Raw genomic sequence first — 11,987 nt, 5'->3', positions numbered from 1 at the left:
TAACAAACCCTAAATGTATTCATGTCCTCATAAATGAAACCTTAGAACTGGTTCTGGTTCTGATCACTTTTTACCGTCTCTGACATTCAGCTCTGAAGAAATGAAGAGACCACTGCACGGAACCTCATTGTATTGTATTTAAAAAGCACGTTATATGTTTTTAATAACCAGACAATATGCAGATAAGAGTTTCACCACCAGAGGGAGACAAACCCCCACTAATGAAGAGTTCAGTTGGTTCCAAGTTAAAAAGGTTCTGGTTCAGTTGGTGTTGAACAGAACCTGGATCAGTAGAATAACAGTTGATCCAGATTTATGAGAAATGTTCTTGTCTTCAGACATCAACAGAATAACTTTCCTCTGACTTCCAGTCAGTCTGACCAGTCAGACCAGTCTGGGCTCATTTCTCCTCGTAACACTTTCAGTTAAAACTAACCTGCTTTTTTGTGGCACCAGTTTGGATCTGCCGCGGTTCTGTTGGGTCTTAGTTTGTTGTTCAGATATTCTTCATCAACTCTTTGGATAATTTGAACAAACTGTAAGTTTGCTTTGTTTCCTACTTGAACTTTGTCATCAGGATATTCTTGCTTGTTTCTGCTCTCTGATGTTTGGAGAAAATGTTCAATTCTGATTTCAGCTAAAAAACTAAAATCTGCTGTTTGAAGTTCTTTGCTGAACATCTGGTTTTATTTATTTTCTTCTCTGAACAAAATGCTTCTTGGTTTTATTTCCTGGAATCAAACTCTGGTTTCCACCATTAAAGTCAGAAAGTCCTGTTGCTTCCTTTAAAAATAAAATGTTATTTTTAAAATATCTTTAATTTAGTTATATTATTAAATAGTTAACATTTGATAAAGCACATAATCCACTTGTAGAGTTTAATAATTAACAAACTAAAATACTTCCTGTTCAGGTTGAATCAGTGAATGTAAATGTTGCTCCATGTCTCCATCTAGTGGACTGATAGTAGAAGTGCAGCAGCTGATGGCAGCTTCCTCTGCCTCTCTGCTGTCTGACTGCATTCACCTGACACTGATATGAAGCAGAGAAGAAGAGCCAATCAGAGGAGGAGCAGCTGATCTTTTTCCAGCTCTAATGATGTAAAGGATGATCAGAGTTGATGTGCAGATGAATGATGTGTGTTTCCTCTGCAGGTGAAGGTAGAAAGTGTGTGTGAGCTGATGTGAATTCAGCAGCATGGATCAGTGTGAGGACAGAGAGGAGGGAGTCCCTCCCTCTAAAACCACTCTGTGTGGGGAAGATGAGAGCCAGAGCAAAGGTCAGAGGTGAGGTCACCATCTCTAACTGTCCACAGCCCTTTTCACACAGCGTTCACTATATCAGGCCAGAACAGACGTGGTGATGAAGCTGCTGCTGCTCCTCTTTGCTGATTAAGTTTTAATCATCATGTTTCTGTCAGGATCCATCAGAGACTCAAACCAGAACCAGAACCCAGTTGTGTGTCCTTTAAGAGCGACTGGTCAAAGGATGTGATCATTCACTTTAAATCTCCTGGATCTCCACCATCAGAGAGGTGAGCTGTTTCTAACTGCTGTAACTGTTCAGTTTATATCTGTTATTATGACCATCCAATATTAATTTAACACACAAACACAAAAGGCAGAAGTGAGTTTAATTTCTAGATTGACATTTGGATTGTTCTCTAAATCTAAATGTAATTTATTTTCCAGACAGAGTAATGCTGAAAGAAAAAGGCTTTTATGAATTAATTTTATGATTCCAGTTTCATCTCTGTGGTTCAAACATCATCCAACATAGTGAATTATTAACCATTTCCACAGTTAAACTAAATAAATATCTCATGTGGATATCTTTCAGAACCAGATGATCTCTAACATACATAAGCAACTGGGTCATTCTCTTAATTCAGTTCATTTTGTGTCAGGTTTATCTCAAAGATTTTCATATAATGCAACCAACATTTTTTGAGAAAAATCAAGTATTGGAAATATCCATGTGTCTTGGTAATATAACATGCTAATATATTTTAATAATTATGTTTTGAAAGATTTGATGGGTTGTTGAAGCGTAGAGGTCAGCCAAATGAGCAAGTCCCCACTGGCCAATGTTAATTTTTCACTGAATATAAAACAAATGAAACTAACCAGTAACTGCAAGTTGTTTGTAACATTTTAAACATTTTTAGGTATACTTTAATCTAAATAAAAGAAATATGAGAAAAATACATTAATTATTTATAAAATAGCACTTTTTAATCATGTCCCTCCAGTTTTGTTTAACCCTGTAACAGCAGACCAATCCCTCCTTTTTATAAATAATGGTTCAGTCCAATTTCCTCAGCACCCTGGAAGTGACATCACTTAAGTCCTTTCCACTCACACTGTAAAGAGATTTATGTGTTAATATAGTTTCTTACCTATATTTAATTATTTTTATCTAAAGATCGTCATTGTCAAAATTCAACCTTTCATCACCATTACACATGTGAATTATATTTATTGTTTGGTAAAAAGTAAAGAAAGTTCTTATATACACATCTTAATTCTTGTTTTCATCATATCATATGTTGCTCCATAACATAACTAATGTGGACTTATGGCAACTTTTAGTAAAAATCTTCAACCCCGTTACAGTCTGGTCAACTGTTACAATGGGTTCAACCGTTACTTGATACATTGCTATGATTTTTTTTTATGATAACAGCAAATATTAGACTAATATTTGTTGGACTGTATGCAAAGTTTAAAGAATGATTCAAAAACATAGAATAACATGATTTAATGTTTATTTAAAAGTTTATTTTTATGATTTTTGAAAGCCCTTTTACATCAAGTTGCCATATTCTACTTATGGCGAATTGAATTATTAACTATTATGATTCAGAATCAAATAAAATATATTGACAGTTATTTTAATCAAGGGACAGGCCATCTAAAAGAAACCGGAATAATTAGTTTAATTATGTCATAGAGTTACAGTCATAGGGGAATGAAATCGTCCCGTTACGGGGTTGAACTTAAAGCAACAAAGAAATTCATAATACTGTTTGGGATTTTATTAATAAGGTGGGGAGACATATTTTCTTGGAGTTTCAATTATTCCTTCAATAGATGTAGTGTTCAAAAACACAATTTTTTGTCGTATATTTATAGACTAGGGCTGAAACAATTCCTCGAATGATTCGAATACTTCGATTATTAAAATTCCTCGAGGAAAATTTACCTGCCTTGAAGCTTCATTAATTTATGTTTTATTATTTATCTCACCGTGTTCCAGACGGAACATTATCTGTGTTAAGTGTAGCTCTGACCTCCGTCTCTGAGTTGTTGACGAATGCAAATATTAGCGGCATAACATTCAGTTTTCAAGTTCGGCCCATGGGGATTTTATTGATCGATGATTATGCCCGGGTTTTCATCATTTTGGGGGGACCAATAAGCATACTTAAAATGACTGGCGCAATGCCTGGAGTACGGCAGCCTTTCTCCTCTGGGAGCTGCTGGTTGAGAGCGAACGGCGGGAAGAGTGCTGCAGCAGTATTTATACAGGTGAGCAGATAGACTGAACACGGCGGGCGGCTGAGTAGTTGATGGTTACACTATAAGTGCAGCTTTATGGATTGACCGCATAATAAATTTCATATAATCCCGGTCTCAACAAACGGGTGGTGGAAAGCATTGTGGCGGTACATGGTTGGTAGATGAGTTTCTTAGTGTGATGAGCAAATGTGCCGTAAATATCCCTTATTGCTCCCCCCTTACTTTCGTCCCCTGGTCTACCGGTCCCCAGACTTTCGTTCGCCTGCCCCCATTCCACCCCAAGCTCCCCACTCCAGGCGACATTTCCCGTATTCTCAAACCTAAAGCTTAACCGGTATGGGGCAAGGTGAGAGTTCATTTGTTAAACTGACTGAAGATGAATACATAAACAAAAAGCTGGAGCACAGACATTTTTTGAAAGCGTATTTGTGATCCTGCCTCTTTATTATTAAATTGAATAGATTTCAGATCTTTGTATAACTTTTTTTCAAGTTAACTTAGAAAGTGAGCTATTATTGTTATAGGTTAGTTTTCTAAACTCTATAAATGTAACTGTTAGAGATGCTCAAAAATGAAAAACTGGACTAATATGATATCCGATAGTAATACCGGTGTATGCCAAATTTATCACTTTTATCTTATAATTTTTTTATCCGATTACTTGATTAATCGTAAGAATAATCAGTAGATTACTCGATTACTAAAGTATCCATTTACAACAGTCCTACCTGAGACCCCAAAATGTACCGAATTCAGAGAATCACATAATTATTGCTGATGAATAACAGGGTTAAAAATTACCCATAATGAACTCACTTTTCAATCAAGACACATAAACTATCATGTTGACATGACCTTTGAGCCACAAACATTTAACTGCATTTTCTTCTGTTTTGCACTGACTTAATTTTTCCAAATGAAACAGACTCATTTATTTGATTAAATATTAATATTAACACAGAAACACAAAGGAAGAAATAAATTTAATTTGTACGTTTATATTTGGATTAGTCTCTAAATCCGATTAAACACAGATAATACTGAAAGAAAAAGTTTCTATGAATTAAATTTATGATTGTAGTTGCATCTCTGAGATTTAAACATTATCCAACATGGTGTATTATCTTCCATTTCTGCAGTAAAACTAAATATTGTCTCGTGGATATCTTTCAGAACCAGATGGTCTCTAGCTGACCATCTGGTTCTGAATGAAGCTCCATCAGATCTTCCTTTAATGGTCAGAGTGGAAATGATTCCTGGTTCTTCTCCATGTCAGAACTCAACACTAAGATCACCAAACTTTTTCTCTCAGTCATTTCAAACCAGCATGTTTGTAGGAGTCATGTATACATTTTTGGAACTTAATACAAAATGTTATTTTGTGTTTACGTGAGTTTATCTTTTTTCTCTTCTATTTGAAAAAGATAAGCATCAGTAATTGTATTGTGCTTAAGCTTATTACGTGGTGCCCTTTGATTGGTTATTGACTAATTAGTTTATAAAAGATTAAAGCACTTGCTCATTGTGGAAGTCTGGCACCTTGTGAGTAACAGTCTTTTGACCATCACTTTCTATTTGTTTTGAATCTGTTTTTTATTTTTATTTCCTTTTAAATTTGATAAAGACTTAAAGATGACTGTCAGATTCAAGACCTCATTTTTTTTTAGAAGAAATGTGTTGCGTACAAAAGAGCTTTAAGGCGCTAGACTAGTGAGAGCTTGCTGCACTTACATCAAGTCAAGACTTTCTCATGGGAGGACTCTTTCAAGACTAAGTAAAAACGAAAGGAGGAACGGAGATTCAATTCAGCTGAGGTAAACGACTGAGTTGAAGTAATAAAATCCGTAAGTACAACGTTGTTCGCTTGTGTTTTGTCACGGTTGACAAAAGAGAAGGATAACATTGAAAGATTGAAACAGAATGAATGCAATGCTGATTTCATAAACAAAGAATCTTTTCCAATGTTTGTCAAATGCCTGAGAGAGTATGAACGCATTAATTCCAAACTATGTGAACTGATAAGTGAAGATGACGTAGACCAAGATGTGTTCAAGGGTAGACATTCTGAGTTTAAACTTTTCTTACAAAGCTTTAAAGAATGGATAAAAGATGCTAAATGCTCTCCTGAAGAAGATGTACATCCACATGACAGTGTTTCAAAGGCTACCTTGGTTACAAGCAGTACATTGCAAGGATCAAGTACAAGTACAATGCGGCTGAAAATTAAAGCAGAACGTGAAGCGCTTTTAGCAAGAGCAGCAGCGATGAAAAATAAAGAAGTAATTGAAGTAGAAGAAGCCCGTCTTAAGTTTAGAAAATAGAAACTAGAAATTGAACCGAAGCTTGCCATTTCACATGCAAAATTAAAGGTGTATGAAGAAAATTAAGATGCTCAGAAGTCTGAGATTAATTTCTAACAAGCTATTTCAAGACTCAGAATTGAATCTGTTCATTCTGTGAGCAAATCAGAAAGGCAAGGCATGTTCTCAGATGATGAACAAAACGCAAATGTTGATCCTCCAGTATCAACAAAGTCTCACTTGAAAGGCATTTCAACAAATGCTCAATGTTCTGATTCTTTTTCAGATAATCTGTACCAGGTTCTGCAGCAACAAAATCACCATACTGAAATGCTCATAAAACAACATAGTATATCTCGACTTCCTTACAGAGAAATTCCAGTATTTACAGATGACACCCTTTCATATAGATCATTCATAAGAGCTTTTGAACATGCTACTGAGAACCAAACTGACAGTCAACAAGATCAGCTATATTACCTAGAACAGTTCACAGGTGGCGAACCATTAGCTCTTGTACGCAGCTGTGAGCACATGAAGCCAGACAGAGCTTACAGAGAAGCAAGGGCTTTTCTTGATCAACACTATGGAGATGAGTTGACCATTGCCACAGCATATATTAAAAAGGCTATGGAATGGCTTCAGATAAAACCAGATGACAGAAAAGGACTGAATGCATTTGCCCTATTTCTGATTGAACGTTCTAACAGAGTGAATGATGTAGACTACATGAGTGAAATGAACAATCCAACAAACATGAAATGCATCTTGTACAAACTACCACATAAACTGAAAGAAAACTGGAGAAGCCATGCTTACAGCATTCAAGAAAGAAAAGGAACACGAGCCAAATTTCCTGATGTTGTAGAGTTCATCTATCAACAAGCAAAGGTTGCTAATGATCCGCTATTTGGAGATATTCTTGATGTCACACCAGCTAATCAGAGCAGCTCGAAGAAAAAGTCTGACCAACTAAAAGGGCTTTCAAAGAAAAGCAGTTTTGCTGTGAATATATCTTGCACCGAAAGGATACCACCAAGAGTCAACGTGATATAACAACTTCTTCAGTCAAGATGATCAGTGCTTTTCAAAGTCCATGTCTTTCTTATAAGACAAGCCATACTTTGAGTGTTTGTAACAAAATTAAAGAAAAGCCTTCGAAAGACAGAATACAGTTTCTGAAGTCATATGGTCTTTATTTTGGATGTCTAATGTCAGGTCATTTATATAAAGCTTGTAGAAAAAAGGCCTCATGTTCCGACTGTTCTCTTAAGCACCAAACTATTCTACATGTGGTGAAGCAGAATGTTGTGTCAGAAGAAAACGTGGTTGACAACCCACAAAACACAAACTAAGTTACAAGTGCTCTTGTGTCCACTGGATGTAAAAAAGGCGAAGTCACTGGGGCCGGGGAAAATGAATGCATACTTCCCATTGTGCCTGTGCAGATAAGACACAAGAAAAACAGAAACATCATCAACAAATATGCATTCCTGGATCAAGGTAGCACAGCAACCTTTTGCACCAAGGATCTGGCCAGAAAGTTGAATGTACGAGGAAAAAAGAAAGAAATCCTTCTTTGAACCATGACACAGGAACAGAAAGTCTGTAGTTATGTCCTTACAGATTTAGAGGTTTGTGGACTTGACGAACAAGACTTCATCATGCTGCCAGATGTATACACTTATCCAGACATTCCTGCAACAAAAGGTAATATAACAAAAGAGCAAGATTTGGAGAGATGGCCTTACCTGAAACAAGTTCGTCTTCCAAGATTAGAGTCAGATATTGGACTTCTCATTGGTGCTAATACACACAAGGCTATGGAGCCATGGAAGATTGTCAACAGCCAGAATGATGGACCATACACCGTGAAAACAGCCCTAGGTTGGGTGGTAAATGGACCAGTCAGCAGATGTCAAGATAGTGAATCACATGTCACTGAAAAACAATATTTTCTTGTCAATCGTATATCTGTATTGAACATTGAAGACATGTTGGAGAAGCAATATAATGCAGATTTCCCAGAGTGACAGTATGAGGACAAACAAGAACTGTCTCAGCAGGATAAGCAGTTCACGCATGCTGTAACTACATTGGCACAATTCATCAATGGTCATTATTGCATCAAGTTGCCTCTGAAAAATGACGATGTGATAATGCTACGCAATTGTGGTATTGCTGAACAAAGCCTTAACTCTTCGAAGAGGAAGCTAAGTAGAACTTCAGACATTTGTCAAGACTACAAAGCTTTCATGGACAACGTATTGAAAAAAGGTTATGCTACAAGAGTCCCTGAAGAACAGCTGAGTCACAGTGATGGTCAAGTATGGTTCATTCCACACCATTGAGTGTAGCACCCAAAAAAGAAAAAACTCCGAGTTGTGTTTGACTGTACTGGATCTTATCAGGGAGTCATTGAACGATCAATTACTGCAAGGACCTGATCACATGAACACTCTTATTGGAGTTTTGCTCAGATTTAGACAGGAGCCTGTTGCCATGATGGCAGATATTGAATCTATGTTCTATCAAGTCAGAGTCCCAGACAAAGATGCAGCCTTGCTGCGTTTTCTTTGGTGGCCAGATGGTGACGAAACTAAAGAAGCGGCAGAATGCAGAATGTGCGTGCACCTGTTTGGAGACACGTCATCACCCAGTTGTGCTTCATATGCACTGAGAAGAACTGCTGAAGATGGAGCCACAAATACATCAGCAGAAGCAACACAGACAGTTCTGAAGAACTTTTACATGGATGACTGCCTAAAGTCTGTGTCAACAGAAGAAGTAGCAGTTAAACTAGCAAAAGAACTGATGACATTTTGTGAAAGTGGTGGGTTCCATTTGACTAAATGAATGAGCAATAAAGCTCTGTTGTACTCCATTCCTGGCAGTGAAAGAGCACCTGTTGTTAAAGATTTGGATTTGCAACACAATGAGCTTCCAGTAGAACAAGCTTTGGGTGTGCAGTGGTACAGAAGTTCTGACAGCTTCAAGTTCAAAGTACAGCTGCCAAACAAGCCATGCACAAGAAGAGGCATTTTATCAGTTGCCAGCTCTGTGTATGATTCTTAAGGATTTTTGGCACCACTTCATTTACCTGTTAAACTTATTCTGAGAGAACTTTACAAAGAGAAGCGAGGATGGGATGAAGAAATCTCAGAACAGTCATGCCAGACATGGCTAGAGTGGTTGTCAGATCTCGACAAGCTTTCTGAAATCAGTGTGAGCAGATGTGTTAAGCCTGCTTCATTCAGACCCACAAAGTTTGCACAAATTCATCTCTTTTCCGATGCTATCCAGGATGGATATGGAGTTGTGTCATATCTTTTGTTGACTAATGAACGAGGTGAAGCACAAGTGTCATTCTTAATAGGAAAATCCAGGGTAGCACCTCTTAAACAAATGACAATTCCCAGAATGGAATTAACAGCAGCAGTGGTTGCAGTCAAAGTGGATCGGATGCTGAGAGAACTTCAAATACCACTGAAGAAATCAGTCTTCTGGACCAACAGTACCACAGCACCGAGCTACATTGAAAATGACAGAATTTGCTTCAAAACGTTTGTGGCAAACTGAATCTCTTTGATCAGGGAACTGACATACCGATCTCAGTGGAAACATATGAGCAGTTCACAAAATTCAGCGGATCTGGCATCAAGAGGTTTAAAACTTGAAATATTCATCAAAAGTGAAAGTTGGTTTCAAGGACCAAGTTTCCTGTCAAATGAAGAGCATTGGCCAAAACCACCTAAACATTCTAGGTTAATGGAACAAAATGAAGTAAGGACAACAGTTGCAACGACGTGTGCAAAACCATGGAAAAACGATGAGTCAATGAGTCAACTAAACGAGCATTACTCCAGCTGGCATAAGCTCAAAAAGGCCATTGCCTGGATGCTGCACCTGAAAGAGACTCTGAGTCACCTGAGTAAAAAGAGAAAAGAAACTGTACTAAATGTGCAGCAATCTGAAAATGAACCAGAGAAAGTTGAGAGTTTAGTTGAACCACAGATTATCACATTTAAAAGAAAGTTGGAAAAGAAAATGATCACTGTTGAAGATTTGTCCAAAGCTGAAAGAGAGTTGGTCAAGTTCAGTCAGAGACAAACTTATGCAGCTGAAATCTAAACTTTGCAGCACAAAAGCATACAGTTGGGCAGAACCAGTGCAGCTGTTAGAAAGGTAATCTCAGAGTGCAACCTCTGTAGAAGACCGCATGCGAGACCAGGGCAACAAAAAATGGCAGATCTGCCACATGACCATCTGCTTCCTGATAAACCACCTTTTTCCAACACAGGTGTGGATTATTTTGGTCCTTTTGAGGTCAAAAGAGAAGGTGTCACGGTCAAATGTTACGGAGTGCTTTTCACATGTCTACCTGTCAGAGCTGTACATATTGAAGTTGCCCAGTCACTTGATACAGATTCATGTATTAACGCTCTGTGTCGTTTTCAAAGAAGAGGACAAGTTTCCATTATTCGCTCTGACAAAGGAACAAATTTTGTTGGAGCAGAACGAGAGTTAAGGGAGGCATTGAAAGAGCTGGACCACTCTCGCATTAATGATGCCATGATGCAAAGAGGAGTACAGTGGATTTTCAATTTACCTGCTGCATTTCATCATAGAGGAGTGTGGTAACGTCAGATACGTACCGTTAGAAAAGTCATAAGTTCCGTTGTTAAGCAACAGATACTGGATGATGAAGGACTGCAGACTCTTTTATGTGAAGTCGAGAGCATCATTAATGGAAGACCCTTAACCATGAACACAGACGATCCTAATGATCTTGAGCCTCTTACACCAAACTATCTGCTTCTGCTAAAGGGACAACCTACCTTTTCTCCTGGAGTGAAAAACATGGCTTGGCCTAAAAATAAATTTCAAGGTCGGATATGTTGTCCTAGTTGCTGATTCATCCTCTCTGAGAAATTCTTGGATGTTGGGTAAAATCGTCAAAGTCATGCCAGACTCCAAAGGGATAACCCGGAATGCAGAAGTCAAGACGAAGACAAGCATCATCCAAAGGCCGATTACAAAGTTGTGTTTATTACAAGAATGAAACAAGAGGTTTTATTAGAAGACTGTTTTTGTAACCAAGTTAAAAATAGTTTTTAAGTTATTTGAATATTTAAGGCTCCAATATAAGTTGAGTTAGTAATTGATATGTTAATACATAATCAATTAGGGGCTGGAAAATGTAGGACCCATATATGCATTTTTGGAACTTATTACAAAATCTTATTTTGTGTTTATGTGACTTTAATTTTTTACTCTTCAATTTGAAAAAGATAAGCATCTGTAATTGTATTGTGCTTAAACTTATTACATGGTGCCTTTTGATTGGTTATTGACTAATTAGTTTATAAAAGATGAAAGCATTTGGTCATTGTAGAAGTCTGGCACCTTGAGAGTAACACAGTCCTTTGACTGTCACTTTCTATTTGTTTTGAATCTGTTTTTAATTTTTATTTCAGTTTAAGTTCAGTAAAGACTTAAAGATGACCATTAGATTCAAGACCTCATTTGTTTTAGAAGAAATGTGTTGCATACGAAAAAGCTTTAAGGAGCTAGACTAGTGAGAGCTTGCCGCACTTACAATGTTTGTCTGAGAAACAAATCTTTCTGCTCTTTAAACAAGGCTGGACATTATTCAGGAGGATCAATGATCAGGAAAATGTTGGAGGATTGGACCGGTTCTGATGGGAATCCTTTACAACATCAAGTCAATGAGCTGTCTGGTTCTGTTGTGTCTCACAGCTCTTTGTTTTACAATGAACCACATTAAAAATATCTTCAAAACAAAACTCCAAGGAAAGATTTAAATGATGTTTTTTTTAGCAGAATCCATCAGAGTTTCAAAGAAGAAGAAGAATCAGAGACCAGCTGTGTGTTGTTTAAGAGCGACGGTTCCATGGCTCATCCCATTCTATTTAAATCTCCTGAAGCTCCATCTTCAGAGAGGTGAGCTGTTTCTAATTGATGTAACTGTGGAAACTGAACCAGTAAGAACTCAGATGTTTCCAGTTCTATTTACATAGAAGTTTGATCCACTATCTACAGAAATCAGCTGCTCTGTTCTAATGAAAACGCCTTCATATCTTTATCTATGGGTGTTGACGATGTTCTTCTGCTTCCTGGCTTCATGTCAGCCTAAGAGTGGAAC

General features: G+C 37.4%; 1 protein-coding gene across 1 annotated transcript in view; it reads left to right on the top strand.

Moving 5' to 3' along the window:
* The first annotated feature begins 1,251 nt into the window (after positions 1 to 1,251).
* The window catches only part of LOC111609422 (NACHT, LRR and PYD domains-containing protein 12-like), a 114,356-nt gene continuing 103,620 nt past the window's right edge, over positions 1,252 to 11,987 (top strand). The window contains exons 1-3 of the mRNA XM_023337869.1: positions 1,252 to 1,286; positions 1,421 to 1,534; positions 11,663 to 11,785. Of these exons, the coding sequence (XP_023193637.1) occupies positions 11,736 to 11,785 (50 nt within the window). The 5' untranslated portion in view covers positions 1,252 to 1,286; positions 1,421 to 1,534; positions 11,663 to 11,735. The remainder of the gene's footprint in view (positions 1,287 to 1,420; positions 1,535 to 11,662; positions 11,786 to 11,987) is intronic.

Source organism: Xiphophorus maculatus, chromosome 8 (genome assembly GCF_002775205.1).
Source record: "Xiphophorus maculatus strain JP 163 A chromosome 8, X_maculatus-5.0-male, whole genome shotgun sequence".
NCBI classification, from domain to species: domain Eukaryota; kingdom Metazoa; phylum Chordata; class Actinopteri; order Cyprinodontiformes; family Poeciliidae; genus Xiphophorus; species Xiphophorus maculatus.
This window is presented reverse-complemented; position numbering and strand designations above follow the sequence as displayed.